The sequence below is a fragment of the Peromyscus eremicus genome, chromosome 4, assembly GCF_949786415.1.
Source record: "Peromyscus eremicus chromosome 4, PerEre_H2_v1, whole genome shotgun sequence".
Classification (NCBI taxonomy): domain Eukaryota; kingdom Metazoa; phylum Chordata; class Mammalia; order Rodentia; family Cricetidae; genus Peromyscus; species Peromyscus eremicus.
The window spans coordinates 124,985,298-125,003,018 of record NC_081419.1 but is presented as its reverse complement, the minus strand read 5'-3'; the positions used below and the strand labels follow the sequence as shown (position 1 = coordinate 125,003,018).

The 17,721-nt window shown below is 53.6% G+C and overlaps 1 protein-coding gene across 1 annotated transcript; it reads right to left on the bottom strand.

The window, feature by feature from the left end:
• Positions 1-5,604: 5,604 nt before the first annotated feature.
• Scrt2 (scratch family transcriptional repressor 2) lies at positions 5,605-17,506 on the bottom strand. The gene is made up of 2 exons (XM_059259663.1): positions 17,374-17,506; positions 5,605-6,410 (listed from the first exon to the last, which is right to left on the bottom strand). The coding sequence occupies exons 1-2, from the start codon at positions 17,504-17,506 to the stop codon at positions 5,605-5,607; spliced, it is 939 nt and encodes a 312-aa protein (XP_059115646.1).
• Positions 17,507-17,721: the final 215 nt, after the last annotated feature.

Sequence of the window (17,721 nt, the reverse complement as noted above, 5' to 3'; positions counted from 1 at the left end):
AAATACCCAGCCTATGCAGCTGCAAATAGAGAGCAGGTATATGGGATAACACCGAGGGCACAGGCCAGGCTCATGCTGATAGGACACTTATTCAGGGCTCAGACCATGAATTTAGCACAGAGGAGGCTGAGGCAGGTGGGCTAGCTGTTCTGCAGCAGCCTAATCTCTGCATAGTGAGGACAACTGGAATTGAGAGGCAGAGGCAGAATGTTGTCTCCAAAGGGATCTTTTTTTTGTCTCTCCATTTTCATACGTCGGAACCCTAATGCGTGGTTTTAGGAGGTGATAACTTTAGAAGAGGAATAGATCATAACAACAGAGCCCTCGCTGATGGGATCAGTGCCCTTATGAGAGCCCGCTGGGAGCTGAGGGCAGAGATCGCCTGTAAGGCAAGCATGTTTGAGGTCCTGGGCTCCATCCCTAATGCTCTCACATATACATGTATGCTTGTGCATACACACACACTAAGTCCCTGGAAAGCTCCACTGTCCCTGCACCATGTGACTGAGACAGAGGATGGCCATCTGTGCAGCAGGAAGCAGAAACAAACCAGACACAGAATTTTCTGGAACTTCAATCTAGGACTTCTAGACCCCCAAAATTGTATGTGGGCAATTGGGCTCTCCTGTGAGTGTATGAGTGGAGGCCGGAGGCCAGCTTCGAGTTTTTTCTTTTATTCTTCTTCACCTTACAGCTTTGAGACGGTCTCACTGAACTTGTAGCCATTTTGGGTAGACTGGCTGAGCAGTGAGCCCCGTCTTACCTCCTCCACGAACACCAGCACTGGGGTACAGGCACACGCTGCCATGCCCTTATTCTTTTTTTTTTTTTTTTTTTTTAAGATTTATTTATTTATTATGTATACAGCATGTATGACTGCAGGCCAGAAGAGGGCACCAGATCTCATTACAGATGGTTGTGAGCCACCATGTGGTTGCTGGGAATTGAACTCAGGACCTCTGGAAGAGCAGTCAGTGCTCTTAACCTCTGAGCCATCTCTCCAGCCCCTGCCATGCCCTTATTCTATAGCGTAGGCTGGCCTTGAATTTCAGACAGTCCTCCTACCTCAGCCTCCCGAGTGTTGGGATTACCAGCATCAGCTACCATGCCCACCTAGGGAAATAAACAACTGTGTAGTTTATTTGCCCAAACAAAGACAGGTAGATAGGAGACCTGCACTTTGGGAAACATTTCCACGGCTGTTGTGTGGAGGAGGGGCGGTTAAGGAGGCACAGTGGATCCCAGGAGACCAATGAGAAGCTGGTCCAGTGACCCAGTTAGGAGATGATGGTGGTTATCAACTAAGGTAGAGATTGAGAACATGGAGAGGAAAAAGGCTCAGGAGCCAGTAGTGGACTGGACGGTAAGGTAGGTGGTGAATAGGTAAAGCAACTTCTGGGCTTTGTGTCTGCAGCTAGATGGGCGGGCCAGACACTTGTAGAGGTGGGAAACTATGGAGGGGACTGAGTTCTGGCTGTAGACTCCGGCTGGTCTCTGGTGCTTTGGGTCTCAAGTGGAGGAATCCTGCAGGCTGATATGGACTTGCAGTTCAGAGAGGAGCTGGGAACTCAAACAATAAGCTGGAGGCCACGTGCATGTGGGTGGAAATTAAGACTCAGGGGTAAGTGACTACAGGAACAGGACCTGGGCTCCTCCGTTAGACTGTGAGGTGTGGCAGCACAGTTGCTGGGTGGGCAGCCAGATGATAGAGAACCGGTGACATCAGTCTTGAAGGCCTCTAGAGGACGAAGACAAGCAGGCTATATCCATATGCCAGTCAGGGGCCGTGAGCTGTGGGTAAAGAGCCTTATTCAACTGAAACAGTCTACCAACCATGAAGTTGCAGAGTGGCCTTTTTGTCAATTTTCAGCGTCCTCAAGGACAGAGGCTTTTTCTGTCCCTGTTTTGCACTGTGGCATGGCTTCATGCAAGCTCTGGTTCCCTTCACAGCCATACGTGATCCTCTGCTCATATGTAAGGAGGAGAGAGATTGGCTATAACTTTTAAGATGGGGGAGGTAGTGAAGAATTCCGCAAGCTTCCAGCGTCCTTTCCTTAAATCTCATTGGCCAGAACTGGTTCGTATATTACTTTCTTAACCTCCTGGGTAATGTTACTACTTTAATGAAGATATCTGTTGTGGAAATTACTTTAACTAGGTAAAGATATGTTGCATTTGTTTATGCTGTGGAATATTACTTTAATCGTGTAAAGGTATGTTACATTTGTTTATGTTGCATTTGTTTAACAATGTAAGGATGTGTGTTTAATTATGTAAAGATGTGTTGCATTTGTTTCATCTTGACTGCCTAAGGTACCTGATTGGTCTAGTTAAAAAGCTGAATGGCCAATAGCTAGGCAGGAGAGGGATAGGCGGGGCTGGTGGGCAGAGAGAATAAGTAGGAGAAATCTAGCCAAAGGAGAAGGAGGAGAGAATGAGGGAGAAAGAGGGGGCATGCCTGGTGCCAGAAGAGAAGCCAGGCAGCCGCCAGCCAGACATGGAGACAGCAGGAAAGTAAGAAAGAAAGAAAGAAAGAAAGAAAGAAAGAAAGAAAGAAAGAAAGAAAAGAGAGGGGGGGAGGGGTAAAAAGTCCTAAGGCAAAAGATAAAGAGAAACAGATTAAAATAAGAGCTAAGTTAAGACTGAGCATTCACAACTAATAATAAGTCTCTGTGTCATGATTTGGGAGCTGATTGCTGGCCCCAAAGAAAGCCGGCTACAGATAACCCTTAAGCTACTAATTAAGGAGGAAAAAGTGAGGTGGGTGCTGGACCACTGTGATGGGGCTGGAGAAGCCTGATGGGCACCAATATCCATTCCCACCTCCCTTAGAGCATTGGCTCTAGTGTGGGGCTGAGACGTTAAAACCACTTCTCAGTATTGACCATAAATTAAATTCTGCCAGTGGAATGCACTTGCCTGGGTTCTGGATCGTAGAAGTGGGCAGGGACCACTTTCTTATTTGGCTCTGGTTGCTGTCAAGATGGCCTTGGAGGAGCTGAGCTCTGAGGTGGCATCACAGAACAGGCTACCAGCATATCAGAGACGAAGGTATCAGTCAAGGCAGCAGCAGTGGCCTTCTGGCCCCTGGACAGTGTCCACGGTGCTTTTTGTTTTGTTTTGTTTTGTTTTTGACAAGTTCTCACTATGTAGCCTTAGCTGGCCTGGAACTTACTATGTAGACCAGGTTAGACTGGGTTGAACTCACAAGAGATTTGCCCTCCTTTGGCCTCAGTGTGGGTTCTTGACCACCACCGCCTAACTGTGGAAGAAGTAGCTGTCCTGGTGAAGGTTCTGGGATGGAGTTCTGGGGGCCAGCTGAGGACCCCCTCCATCTTTTCCTGTGCCTCTTTTCAGCGGCCAATTCTTTGCATTAACTGCCTTTCTGCTTCATAAAGATTTAACCAGAGTATAATAAGCCCCTGGTCTAGCATGGAATTTGTTCCCAAACTGGATACCACAGCAGACCAGACAGTGTGTAGTCACAGAGGCTGCAGGTGAGACGATGACAAATGTTACCGCTGCCTGTGCTCCTCAGACCCCACTGGAGACTGTGTGTGGTGAGGGGTAGGTTGTCCCGTAACTGCTGTCATGGTTGGAGCATTAGCACACCGTTCCACTCTCAACTGCTCCTATAGGGTATCTAGGGGCACTAGGGGGGAGGTTCTAAACACGGGTCCCCGTCAAAGGTCTGGAGGCACTGATGAGTGGCCAAAGTCCCTTTAATATCCCTGAATTGCGTTACAAGTAATACTGCTGAAGATGGGGAAGGAATAGGGGTGGGGGATGAGTTAGGGGTACAGCAAGGGAGGGGCCAAAGGCTTAGCATGCATGGGAAATTATTGCTGTCAGAAGTTCCTATTTACAGGGTCAGCACCCTCCGTAATTGCTTCTGGTGACCCCTCTCTCTCCCACCATCTCTGCAGCCTCCCTTCCAGGAGCCTGGGGCAGAATGAAGCTCCACTCCTCACAAGCCCCAGAGAGGGGCCTGGAGGGGTCTGCAGTCTCCTCCCTCTTTTGTGGCTAGGGGGAGGGGGAGGAGGTCTGAGTGTCCAGGACTCTCGTCCACAAAGGGGACACAGAAGGATGCGGGCAGAGGCGTGTGCTTAAAGCAGAGGGGGCCGGGCCGGTGCGCGCGGAGGTGTGTGCTTCGGTCCTCGCCCGGGCATGCAAAAGCGCGGTGGAGGAGGTAGTGGTGGCCAATAGGCGCCTGGCTGGCAGTCCCGGCCCTTCTGCCCGGGAGAGTTGCATAGTCGTGGCCGGGAGAGAGCACTCCTCCCGGAAGCAGGCCAGAGGCCCCAGCGGGGTCCGGGGCTCAGTCGGTCCCTGGAACCTGGGGTCCCTCTGAAAGAGGAATAAATAAGAAACAAAAGAGGAGGGTCCAGAAGGGCTTCCTGGGACAGGAGTGGAAGGCTCAGGAGGCCGGGGACCTGCCCCGAAATAGGACCTTCTGATGGCTCCTCCCCCGCCAGCTGAGGATCAGCAGGCTCCGCCTCCCCCATTTCTCCAGGCCTCTTCCTAGAGAGTTCAGGCTCTGATAAGGGTGGGCTTCTCCCCATACCCCTAGGGGAGGAGCAGCGAGCTACGGCCTTGCTGACCCTGCTCCTCGGCTTCCCAGTCCAGCTGGGGAAGCCAGACAGTCCCTGGGTGGGTAAAGCCAAGAGATTAAATAGAATAATAAATAGATAAATAAATAAATACACAAATAAATAGCCGAAGGGGCCCTGCCAGACGATGGGTTGGGTCCATGGGTGAGGTGCAGAGGCGAACCTGTAGTCCTGGGGTGAGGGAAAGTGCTCAGATAATCTGGGAAAGGCGCAGCTCCAGGCCTGAGGCCTAGGCAGGAACTGTCCTGGGGTGAGAAGGGGCACCTGAGAAGGCAGAGCCCTGGGCTGCCTCCCAAGTCTAGGAAAACTGAGGGATGGAGAGCTACAAGAGGGAAGGAGCTTGAGAGAGCAGGGATTAGGATGACTGATGAGATCCAGGAAGACCAAGGAGGGTGGAGATGTCAGGTAGGATCATGTGGGTGGCTGGACCTAAGGCCCAAGTATCGAGGGGATCAGGGATGGACAGGCAGGGGACTCCAGGAATGAAGATTAGCTTCCTGGATGGACACACACATACACACGGAAACTTGGCAGAGAGACCCAAGGGATTGGACTGGGTGGACAGGGAAACTGAGGCAGACAGGAAGTCAAGGGTACATTCGGGCTTAGAGTGAGGGCTCTGATAGAGGAATGGCCAATGACTCAGCTGAAAAATGAGAAGAAACATCTAGTAAGGAGCACAGCCTAGAGTCGGGGCCGGAGAAACTTCCAGCTCCGAGACCCGAAGAAGTACGGACCTGGTGCCTGAGTTGGGAGCCTTAAAGGCCAGACATGGGGGGGGTCAAGGTCCGAGTGGTGGCCAGAATGGACAATGTGGGTGGGTGCGATGGGGGATCTGGTGCAGGAAGTGAGTGGTGGGCTGGGTCGGGGTTGAAAAACAAGTTCTGGGCCAAGATGGGGTTCACCCCCACCCCGCCGAGGGCGCAGGCAGGGGAGACGCAGACTGAGGGGTGGGAGAGGCCTCTGCGGGCGGGCGGGCGCCCCGCGAGGCGGAGGCTCAGCTGGCCGGGCCGGCGGGGGGCGGCGGCTCGGCAGCCTTCACGCACGCGGCCTCGCAGTGCTTGTGGAGGTAGGACTTGAGAGCGAAGCTCTTGTCGCACTGGCGGCAGCGGTAGTGCTTGAAGGCCGAGTGCGTCTGCATGTGCGCGCGCAGGTTGGAGCGGTCGGCGAAGGCCTTGCCGCAGTGCGCGCAGCCGAAGGGCTTCTCGCCGGTGTGCGAGCGCATGTGGCCCTGCAGCAGCCAGGGCCGGGAGAAGGCCTTGCCGCACACGCCGCACTTGTGGCGCAGGTTGTGCGTGAGCACGTGCATGGCGAGCGCGGGCATGGACACGTAGGCCTTGCCGCACGTCGGGCACTTGCGCGCCAGCTGGCTGTCCAGGCTGCGGTGCGTCTGCTTGTGGCGGCTCAGGTTCGACGACGTGGCGTACGTCTTGCCGCACTCCGCGCATGCGTGCCGGTGCCCGCCGCCTGCGGTCGCCCCCGAGCGACCCGCGCGCTCCCCGCCGCCGCCGCCACCTCCGCCGCCGCCGCCTGCGTCGCCCGCGCCCGCCACGTCCCCACTAGCCCCGGCCCGGCGCCTCCGCGAGCGCCCGTCGGAGATGAAGAAGGCGTCCATGGAGTAGCTGTCGGTCACGGCCGCCTCCCCGCGGAAGTAGCGCGCCGACAGGCTGGACTGCGGGCTCTCAGGGTCGCTGTACTCCTCCGACGCCGCGGCCGGGTATGCGGGCTCGGCGGGCGCCAGCTCCAGCCCAGGCTTCTGCTCGCCATCGTAGCCGTTGGGGGGCAGGCAGTGCGCCACATAACCTGCGGGTGACAAGGAGGGGCGTGAGGTCGCGGGGGAGTGCGGGGAGGTGTCCCCGCAGGCCGCCCTGCTCCCATGCGCACCCAGACAGTCTGCCCGGTGGCGGCGCCTCTGCGGCCTGCCCACCCGGGCCTCCCTGGGTGAACCTCTGTGGGTGCAGAGGTTGGCTCGGTTCTGCCCATTTGGCCTTCATTGTCACAAGTGTGCTCAACAGCGCGGTGGAAGTAGCCTTTTACTCTCTTTGGATGGAGAGACTGAGGCACAGAGGGACAGCAAGCGATCTAAGCGTGCAGAAGCTCTGCAATGCAAAGATGCCCTCCCCCACCCCAAGAACACTTTGCCTTTCCACCTCTGTAACATGCACAAATCTCAGGCTTTTTCTTTCTTTCTTTTTTTTTTTTTAATTTTTTTGAGTCTATGCCTGGAATTTGCTACGTAGTTAATTAAACTGTCATCGAACTCATAGAGATCCTCCTGTCTCTGCCTCCCAAGTGCTGGGATTAAAGGCATTCAATACTACAAAACAGCCTTTGCCTTCATCGTATTTCTTATCTTCGAAATGGAGCTTATAGGTGGTACATGAAGGAGGCTGAGGCAGGAGGATCATTTGAGGTTAGGAGTTTGAGGCTCGTCTGGGCCACGCAGCGAGGACCCCATCTTTAAAAATGTTTGCTTTGAATGGAGCTTGTAATTAGACACCCAGCTCCAGGTCTTTGGTAGAGCCCAATATGAAGTGATGGATGATAAACGTGTAAGTATTAAGCACTTACATGTATGTCGACCTGAACTTCATGCTTTACAAAGGTTATCTCACTTAGTCATCATCGGAAATATTATTTTAGTTCCCATTTCACACGTAAAGAAACTGAGAGAATGCACAGTAATTGCAGTACAAATGTTAGTGTTATAATTATACTTTTTGTTTGTTTGTTTGAAAAGTGGCTTCGATGAAGGTGAATTGTCTGCCTCTCCCACTACACTACAGTAGCATTCTCTAGGCTTGGGTCTGTAGACTCTGCCCTGCCTGGAACACAGCAGGTGTGCCGTGCATGAATGCTGCGTAAAGACATCAGAGCCCAGCTAGACCTGCCTGCCCCAGTTTCTGGAGGACTTAGCATAGCAGTCAAGAGTGTGGCTTGTAGTAACTACTCCGGGATAGAAAGCTCCTAGTATTCCTTTAGAAGTCTCCCTGAACCCCTGGTGTGTGTGTGTATGTGAGAGAGAGAGAGAGAGAGAGAGAGAGAGAGAGAGAGAGAGAGAGAGAGAGAGAGAGAGAGACAGAGAGAGAGACAGAGAGAGACACAGAGAGAGACACAGAGAGACAGAGAGACAGAGAGAGACACAGAGAGACAGAGAGACAGAGAGAGACAAACAGACACTCACTCTCCACCTGTTCTACTGGAGTTTGGATGAGAAATCCTGTCTGTCATGTGTTTGAGTGACTGCTGTGTGGGCAGGCTGAGGCTCTCTCAGGGGACTTCTGGGAGCAGGGGCCACACCATTTGTCTCTGACTCCCATGGCCTCTTCTGATCTTAGTCCTTTCCCTGGGGACTCTGGGGGCTGGGCTTCTCAGAGAGTTCCTGGCAGACATTGAGCAAACTTATCATCCCGCACTTAATTACCAAGTGTTCCCATTGTCCTTTGATTCCAGAGAACAATAGAGGTTAGGCCCTTCCCCGCTTTCACAGCTGAGGAGGGGCATTCCCATTTGCCCCTCTCCTGCTGACCTCTGGGACCTGTAACGCCCCTCTGCCCACGGCTTCCCCCATGAAGGAGCAGCTGGAAGAGGGCTTTGTAAGCACGATTCCAGCCATGTCTGGCAGGCTGGGCACTTTGGCAAGCTTCGTTTCCCTTATAGGGCCTGGCTGACTATCCTCCAGGCTTCTGCCTTTTCTGGCATCTGGGATGATCCCAGGTTGGAATCTGGACAAACTACCTTTCAACACCGCTAGTCTGTGTCTGTATTTCTCTGTCCTGTGTGTGGCCTGCACAGGACCCACTGCACACAGAACTGACTGGGGAATCAGGGTGGGTGACTCAACAGTAAGGGACTCTGTGGTCAGGACAAAGGGCAGTGGCGGTGACTTTTTTAATTAAAGAGGTAGGGGTGATTAGCCTGGAACCACTCATCTCCCCTCCCATCTGCTTTCAGTTTGGAAGGCCAGGACTGCCCATGCCGGGAGCCAGTCTGTCACTTTTGACAAGGGCTGGGTTATTTATTTGGTGGGTACTCCCAGACCCTCTCCTTCTTCAGCCTCCCCACAAGGTGTGGCTACTGGGCTGTTTGCAGAGTACACATTGGGTACCAGGCTCTCTGCTGAGAGCTTTACTGCCACTTCTGAATCCTTACAAAAACATCTTCTGACAGATAAGGAAACTGAGGTACAGAGTCGTGGGACCTGCTCATGGGATGGAACAAAGAGGGGAACCCACTGTACCACTCTGCTTGTTCCCTGTATCCTAGGGAGCCCCCAAGAACAGGTAATGGCTGGGACCCTCCCATCTCCAGGGCCCCGACAGTGGTACCTAGTAAGTGCTTGTGGAATGGATTTAGAGATGTGCCAGATAGCCTGGCTTATCATCCCAGCAGCTGTCTGTGGTCCTGTCCACCTATTATTGGGACAGGTCCGCACCTCCCAGGACCCCAGCCATGAAAAGGGGAGGGCAGTTTGATGCCAGAACACAGGTACTAGCAGAATGACCTTGGGCTAGTCATCTGTCCTTCTGTGCCTTGGGTCTCTGTAAATGAGGTATGAGATGATATCTATTGGGAGTGGTCATGTGATTTGATCTGATCATTTGACCAGCATCTTTTATTTATTTGCTTATTTATTATTTTTGAGATGGTCATACTGTGTAGCTCTGGCTCATCCAGACTAGCCTTGAACTCACAGATACCCACTTGCCTCTGCCTCCCAAGTGATGGGATTAAATGTACCTCTACTAAATGTACCTCCTCATGGAAGGCCTTACCTTCTTGGAGGAGGGAATGAGGGGTGGGCTGGGAGGGGGAAGCTGGAGGGGTGGGAGGAGGGAAGAGGGGGATCTTTGGTATGTAAAATGAATAAAAAATTTTTCTTAAAAAAAAAAATGGTGTTCACCACCATGCCACGCAGTAATCACCACTTTGTATGCTCGTATTCATAGATGGTGACATACTGGTTAAAAGCATAGCTTTGGAAGCAGTCAGCCTGCGTGGGGCTCTCCTCTTACCGGTCCCAACTGTGTGGCTGTGGTGGTTTGAATGAGATGTGTCCCATAGGTTTAGATGTTTGGATACTTGGTCCCAGTTGGTGGCAGTGTTTGGGCAGGTTTTGGAGGTGTGGCTTGATGGAGGAAATATGTCACTGGAGGACAAGCTTTGAGGTTTCAAAGCCTCATGCCATTCCCAGTATGCTCTCTGCTTCGTGCTTGCCATTGAACATGTAAGTTCTCAGCTTCCTACTCCAGCCACATACCTCCACTCTGCCATCATGGACCTGTGTCTCTCTGGAGCCATAAGCCCACTTAAACTCTTTTATAAGTTCTCTTGTTCACTGTGTTTTATCATTATCATAGCACATAGCAATACAAAAGTAACTAATACAGTGACCTTGGTCCACCAGATCGTACCTCAATCCCCCCCCCAACTTTGGAATTGAGTCTGGGGCCTTGCACATGCTAGACAAGCACTCTGATACTGCGTTACGTTCCCGGCCATAGCTGTGTGCCCTTGGACAAAATACGTGACTCCTCTGTGCCTCTACAGTATCAGTAAAGGACCCTCATTGAGATGTTAGGCTCTGTTTGAAGTGTTTTGCATGCGTGACTGCACCCAAGAGAGTTAAGTGATACTAGAGTGTTCTAACACTGTCTGGAGTCTCCCCAGCTGGATTTCTGTATATGGTTTCCTTGGCGTTCATCTGGGAGCATCTTGCTGCTTCTCTGGGCCTCTCTTTCCCCCTTTGGGTTGTATAATTTCCCCATCATATTCTGATGAAAAAAAACTAGTGCGCAGTGGGAGCTCAAGGATCTTTCCCTCAGCCCTGGCTCAGACGCGCGTGCTGCCTGTGGTGCCCTTTGCTGTCGTCTTGCAGCACTGCAGCACCGTACCCTGATACAGAGCTCTCCCTATGGAAACGGGTTGCTCAAACAACAGCCGCTCATTTGCCTAGGGATGCATATGAGATTGCCTTCAGGGCCAGCTCCACTGGCCCAAGCCTGATGTCCAGTGTCTGTGAGATTTAGCATCAATTTGGAACATCATATGATGACACTTTGCTTGGTCATGTTAGGATTGGGTGGGTCTTACTTTGTGATGCTAGCCAGGTAGCTTAACCTCTGGGTTCAGCACGCATAGGAAGAACGCTGACTAGGATGCATGAAAGACTTTCCTGTATCATGGTGGAATCAATCCCTATGTGATGCTCTTTGTCCCTTCTACATCTTACTCCTTCATTACTCCCCATTCTCTTCAGATCCATAGATGTCTCCCCACTGTGTGACACTGGACAAAGGATTCAGGATCAGTCCACCCCATCCGCACAAGGGACTTCCTAATAGAAGTGGATGAGCTAATGTATGGACGGCGCTCAGGCCAGCACCAGGCACATAGCATCCAGCCTCTCAAGCCATTGCCATTATTATTCCTGTATTTTCTGATGATGTCCAGAGACGTAGTGTCTCAGGCTGCTGTGTGACCTTGGGAAGCACCTTGCTTCTTTGGCCTGAACCCTGGAAGATCCTTTATAACCCTGTACATCAGGTTTCCAACCTTAGCATGGAACCCACTCAGGGTCAGGCTGTAGAAGATTGTCCTGCAGTTGACAAGAAGAGAAAGGTCTCTTTTGAGTGGGTCTTGCTGAAGTAGGACACAAGAGGAAGACACTTGGCTCACTCACCCTGACTCCTGTACACAGACTCTAGCTGTGTGACCTCAGTTAAGTCCTGAGGCTGAAATCCCGGGGACAGGGACCAGAAGAGCCTCTTCCATGATTGTGGGGAGGGCTCAGGTGGTGTGTGTGCCACCTGAGAATGCCCAAGAGTCAGCACGCGTTAGACAGCAGCATCCATTTCAAAAAGTTCTGGTGCCACAGGAGTGATAGGAAGAGAAATTATGAAGAGTAACATTCTGGGACCCCTGCACACTACCCCAGACACCTGCCTGACCCTGGGGTCGGAGAGGAGGACTCTTACAAGTCCTTCTATGTCCGCTAGCCTTGAAGTCAGCACCAGCCAGCCCTGGGAACAGGTGCTACAGTCTGCCAGAGGCCTGGTGAGGGCAGAGGACTCGCCCAAGGTCACTAGATGGGGAGTCAGGCTTCAGGATCCATAGCCAGCATTTCCTCCAGAGCACCAGAGCGAGGCTGGAGGCCTGTGGGGGAGGGAAGAGAAGCAGCTGGGTGGGGGTGTCTTCCAATGACAGTTGGCCTGTGTCTCATGGGGTATTGATGTGATGGGCTGGGGAGAAGCTGTTACCCTGGAAAAAGGTCCAGCACCCTGTTCATTTTTGTAAATGACACTCAAGAGTAGTGACTCACACTTACTGAGCATTTACTGCGTGTGAGGCCCTTGCTGAGGCTTGATGACATTAGCTCAAGTCTGAGGTCATACCCTCCCACACCTTCCTGCAGAAGCTGGAACCTGGAGAGGGGCCTTGAACCTTCCCTGGTCACACAACCAGCTCTCATGGGAGCCTGCCTGGTGGCCTCCTTTTCTTAATGGATCCAGCCCAAAGCTCTTCTCCCCAGTATCTCCCAAGATTCCCAAGGTGCCAAGTTTCCCCAGGGAATTTCTAGCCCCAATCCCACCTCCCTGTTCTGAGATGGGCAGAAGAGGGGGCTGCTGGGTTCCTGGACAGGACTCCTCCTGCTGCAGTGGGGACCGCGGGGATGCTGCGTGGGTATATTTAGAGCTATTCCTTGCTGTGCCAGGGCCTCAGGCCTCAAGAATCAGCGCCAGCCAGCTGAGCAGAAAGCCAGGTCTGTCAGCAGCAAAGCAGGATAAAAATAGTTTCTCCTGTCTGCTCAGAGAGCTGGGCAAAGGGGCTGGGTACCTCCCCCTCCCCTATTATAGCATCTTTGTTAGCTGTTCCCTGGGCACTGGACCAGAATGACACCCACCTTCTCCAAAGGCCTGGCAGCTGGTACATCTGTACATCTGCCCACAGGGGTGCAGGGGGCAGAGTGAGGGGTCTGGCTGAACACAACCAGGGCTGCAGAGCCTGGGGCTGATGCCCACTGACCCAGGCCCAAGGGGCTTCTAGAGAATTCCAGCTCTCCTTTCCCACCCTGACTCCTGAAATTCCCTATGTTCTGGGCTTTCCTGACAGTGACCCAGTTCCTGTGTCTCGTAGGGAGGCCCACAGCTCTGTGGTAATCAATAGGAAGGACTTTGTGAGGGGCTGTGGTAATGGGAGTATGTGGCTCCAGGTTTGGAGTTATCAGCCCTGGCTGGTGAGACCATGTCCTACTACCCCCTGGAAGGCACTGTGCCTGGCTGGTTCTGGGCTTCCTGAACACAGGTGCACTGCATACAGCCTACCTTCTTCTCAGTGTTTCTGGTTCCTGCCCTTCCCTTTCTCTGCCTTGGAAGGGTGCACAAAAAAAAAAAAAAAAAGATCCCCTTCCAAAGCCCCTTACCCAGACACTGGCAGCAGACACCCACTCCAGGAGGAAACCCGGGAAAGCAGGCCCAGAGGCCTGGGGCCTCCAGCTCTCTCAGCAGCATCTCAACCTATTCCCAGTAGGGCCCCCAGGCTGTGGTGTGTGGCAGGCTCCGTCATCTATGTTCTTCAGATTCCAGGCCCCCTCCCTACCTCTTCTGCTCTGTAGACTACAGCAATTCTCCTGAGCTGTTCTTTTCTTAGCAGGGTGAGTATGTGTGCACACGTGTGTGGCCCCAGAGACTGTGTGCTGTGACTGGCATAAGGGCCTTGAGTACTCTCCTGCCCCCTCTCAGGAATCACTGCCAGCTCCCAACTTCCTAGAGGACCCAGATCACACATTCTGTGAGGGCCCTACTTTTCCATACTCCCACTGAGCCCTGATAGGTAAACTGATTCTTGAGTCCCCAGTCAGAGCTGAACTAGGTCATGCTCAGCTACTCTTTTGTGGGAGAGAAACTGAGGCTGAGCTAAAGCTATCCAAAAAATTCTACCCTGGCCAAGCTTGAGATGATCTGGAATGACCTTGGACTGGAAATTGAACCTAGATCTTAGTTCTGGACCCAGAATCTTGAGCTGGACCAGTTTCTAGGCATTGAATATGTTCTGGATATCAGATCTGGTCCTATAACCTTAGACACTCACCTTGGACCTAGAGTTTGGGCCTAGTCAACCTGAAGTTGGATATAAACATTGGACTTGGACGTGTACATGTCTTTAATCTGGACCTCAACTCTAGAGCAAGATCAATATGCCAAAGGCTATGTGGTTACAAACACATGGGCCTGCTGTGTGTTCTCTGGGTTCCCTCTGCTGAGGGATTGGGATAGCCCCCTGCATCCCCAGATGGACTTTCTGAGGTGTGGGAAGGATGGGTCTATTTAGCCGGGCTCCCAAGCCTAGCTCTGGAGCGACTACTCGGCGCCATCAGAGGCAGTGAAAGGAAGTGGAAGCCGGTATAATGTGGTCAGCTAGATAAGCCCATGGGTAGGATAGGAGCGCTCTTCAGCCTGCTAGGGGAGGCTTAATGTAGCTGCAGAGGGCAGACAACAGTGTTATTGGATCGGCATTGATCCCTGTCTGCCAGGGAGGGTACACTCTGAAAGGGTGTGGGGAGGACAAGGCTGGGGTAGAGAGGGAGGGGCCCTGGCTCCCAGCTGGAGGTCAGAGACAAGTGGGAAGGGAGGTGGACACTAGAGGAGATGTCCTTGGCAGGGGTCCACAGAGACCACCGATATGCAGACAGTGAGCAGCTGCCTTCTCCTAACTGCAGAGTCCCAGCACAGAGCAATGGGCTCTGGGGCTAAGAGGGTGGGCTTGGTAGAGTTGGAAGCCACATTTTGTGAGGAGGAAGTAGAATAGGGGTTGGCACTTCTCAGCGAGACAAATCTATGCTCAGAGTCACCCTGAGGACAGAGAAAGGAGAAGGCTTTCTGGAGAAAACCAACTGTAGAGGGGACACAGGACCAAGGGGAAGGTGCATCTTGATGAAAGCTAGGGGAAATAGGACCTTGTCTCTTTTCTTCTGGGAGCTCTGAAAGACTTTCTCTTGAGTTCTTCCAACTTGGAGGGGGTGTCCCTTCTCTATTTGAGGTTCTATAGGCCTGGAGTCAGTCTGGAACCATGTACACATGATGTTTACCTTTAGAGGCTAAAAAGAGAGTGGGGAGGGGAGGGAGCTTGTGCATGTATGTGATGTGTGTGGGATTCTTCAGGAATTCTTTAGAATTTTTAGGCACTCCCAGAGCTGGGATCCACCTCAGTTGGGGTCCTATGCCTTTATGAGGAAGCCTGTTCCTCTGACTTTTACATTCAGTTCCCTCCCTCCTGGCCCCCACCCCCCAGCCTCAACCTGACCCTGCAGCCCAGGCTGCAGAAATGGCTTGTAAGAGGATCTTTCTAATAACTGGAACTACCTCCAGCCCCGGGCCCTCCCTCCTCCTTCCTCCTCTCTCCATCCCTCCCTCTTTCTCCTCATCTCCCTCCTCCTTTCTTTCTCCTTGTTTACCCAGCACACTTACACACGCTGGGAGAGGGGGAAAATCGTCAGCTCAGCAATTTTTCACACTTCCCTCAAATGCTCAGCAAGGTTATTTCCGGCAGAGCGGAGAGACAACGGGCCACCAGGAGCCAGCAGGCTCTCTGAGGACCCTCAGAACACTTACCCACTCAGGGAGCCCTCATTGCCCAGTCTGGCCACACCCCATCGAGGGAAGAGGCCCTTGAAAAACAAGACAGAACAGACCCTATGTTTTCTAGTTGAAAGGCTAGAGGGCCATCCTTCCTGATTTCCACACTGGCCATTCACAGAAGACAGGGCAAGATGGGTACCCTATTCTACCACGAGGCAGCTGGCAGAGACCAAATCTGGGAAAACTTCCCCTCTCATAGAGGGTGAAGAGAGCCTCAAGGAAACAGTGACAGTGGACCCCAGCATTCCCTTAGATCCAGTGTCTCCCTCCCCTCATCAGCTAACCTTCCACAGAAACCGAGCTTGTCAAAGTTGGAAGGATGTTCAGTTCATAACATCTAAACTCTTGTACTGCTGGGGAGGCTGAGGACCAGAGAAAGGAAGGCACTTGCCCAAGGTCACGGTGCAAGTCACAGACCAGAGAGAGCTACTGTATTGAGTCCCAAGCCAGGCATGTGGTTAGAGCAGCTCCAGTCTCTCCCTGAGGCCAGGGAGTAGATCCCTTTAGGAAAGGGACAAAGGCAGGGGTGGTTCTAGGCTGCTAAACCTAAAGGGACCTCTGTAAAACACCTCCATCTCCATCTGCACTCCCCATCATTCACGCAGAGGTTCTTTACAAAGCCTGCTTGGACCAAATTCAAGGCAAGGCATTTCTTGCCTCCCTCCTGAGGAACAGCCTGCAGTTTGGCTGTGAAATTCTCTGGGTTTCCTCAGCTGGCTCAGGGACAGGATCAAGGGGGGCCTCAGGAGAGTTTTGTGTCAGTCTCCTAAGGGATCCTATGGATCCCAGACCCTTGGAGACTTCACTTCCTACCGGCTCCCAGCACATGTTCCCCAGCCTTGGCACAACGCCAGGTCCACCCTCGGTCCTGCCAGCCCTCAGCCCAGACATCTCCCTGAGCTTCTGCCTTCCACCCCAAGGTCCTGGAGGTCATGAAAAGAGGACAGCAGAGTGGAAGATGTGGGCAAAGGAGTGGAGGGTTCTGCGGGTAGCTGAGTGGAGCCAGAGGCTGAGGGGCTCTAAGAAGCGCTCTGATCGCAGCCTAACTTCTGTGACCTTGATGAGGTCACAGAGCCCTTGGCTCAGCACCTTCTCTACCTGGCTTGGCAGAGTGCTGGCATGTGGCTGAGTGCCTGGAAGTCCTCTAGGAGATGCTCCCAACCTCCCGGGTTCCTGCCTGCCACTTCAGTTCCCAGTTCAGACTCATTCTTAGTGCCTTGCTCTTCTCTTCTTCTCCCACCCCTGTGATGTCAGATGTCTCACTACCGAAGTGACTCCTCCTTCCCAGACACCTGTCCTGGTGGGGCTGTTGAGTGCTATTACCATCGCCCCCTTGGCGAGCCCCTAGGCTCACAGAAGCATCCTTCTCCTGACATCAGAATGCCACCCCCTTTGGGGCTTGAATGACCTCTCTTGTCCCCCGAATCCTTCTGCTGTATAAGAACTTGCTCTAAGAAGAGATGCGGAGTGGGGGTGGGGTAGGACGTGGAGGGTTTCAGAGGAGCAGCAGGTTTGGTTGTTGGGGGTGAGAAGCCGGAGAGGAAGAGTGCAGTCCAGTGGACCAGGAGACACGTTGGGGGAACCTCTTCCAATAATCTCATCCTCTGAGTCCCTAGGACAGGCCCAGCCTTTGGCAGGCATGTGGCAGAGGGTAACAAAAGAGTTGGAGAGAGGAGGGCTGGAGAGCGCTTGTCTGGCCTTGCCGGGGGGAGTATGGTTGAAGGGAGGCGGGGTGCTCCCACTTTCCCCAGAGAGCCAATCTCCTCTCCCCAGGGACCGGCAGTCCTGGTCCCTTACCTTCCCATCAGGGATCACACAGGCAGCCAGTCGCTCTCCTTCAACAGTGAGAGGGTACTCCGAGCCGCCCCTATTAGCTTTTTAGGGGCGTCCTCTCTCTGTCACCCCCTCACTCCAGCCGTATTCTAGGGCCACAACTTTCAAAGTCCCGGCTGGCGCGTGGCTGCGGGATCCGCCGACCCTGCCACTTTCCTTTGTACGACCTAGTCCCAGCCCCGCCCGGCAGGCCTTCAGTAAGTCCCAGGGGCGCACTCGGCCAGGGACGTCTCCTCCGGGGTTCCATCCTGCGGCCCAAGTTGGGGAGCGCCCCCTCTCCCGTAGGGCCCACTCACCGTTGTCCCCTGGAGGCCCGCGGGCACCGGGCAGCACGTAGGCAGTCTCCAGGGGGTGGTAGATGGGGGCTGGCACCCCGCTGCACTGGAAGCCATCCGCTTTGATCTTCTTCACCAGGAAGGAACGCGGCATGGTGCCGCCGGGCGGGGGGCTCGCGGGGCACTGGCGGCCCGGTGGGGGAGGCGGCCGGCCGGCGCGATTGGCTGTCGGCGCGGGCTTCAGCACTGGACAGCTCCCAGCGGGCGGGCGGCCGCGGAGCCGGCTGGGTGGCGACGGCCGCGGCTCCGGCTCGGGTGCCGCTCGGGCGCGGCGGCGGCGGCGGCGGCGGCGGCGGCGACGGCGGCGCG

Excerpts from the sequence above, each read along its gene's own strand:
- Scrt2 (XM_059259663.1), bottom strand. The coding sequence starts at position 17,506 with ATGCCGCGTTCCTTCCTGGTGAAGAAGATCAAAGCGGATGGCTTCCAG. Across the intron at positions 6,411-17,373 it reads CGGGCCTCCAGGGGACAACG|GTTATGTGGCGCACTGCCTG; the intron begins GTGAGTGGGCCC and ends TGTCACCCGCAG.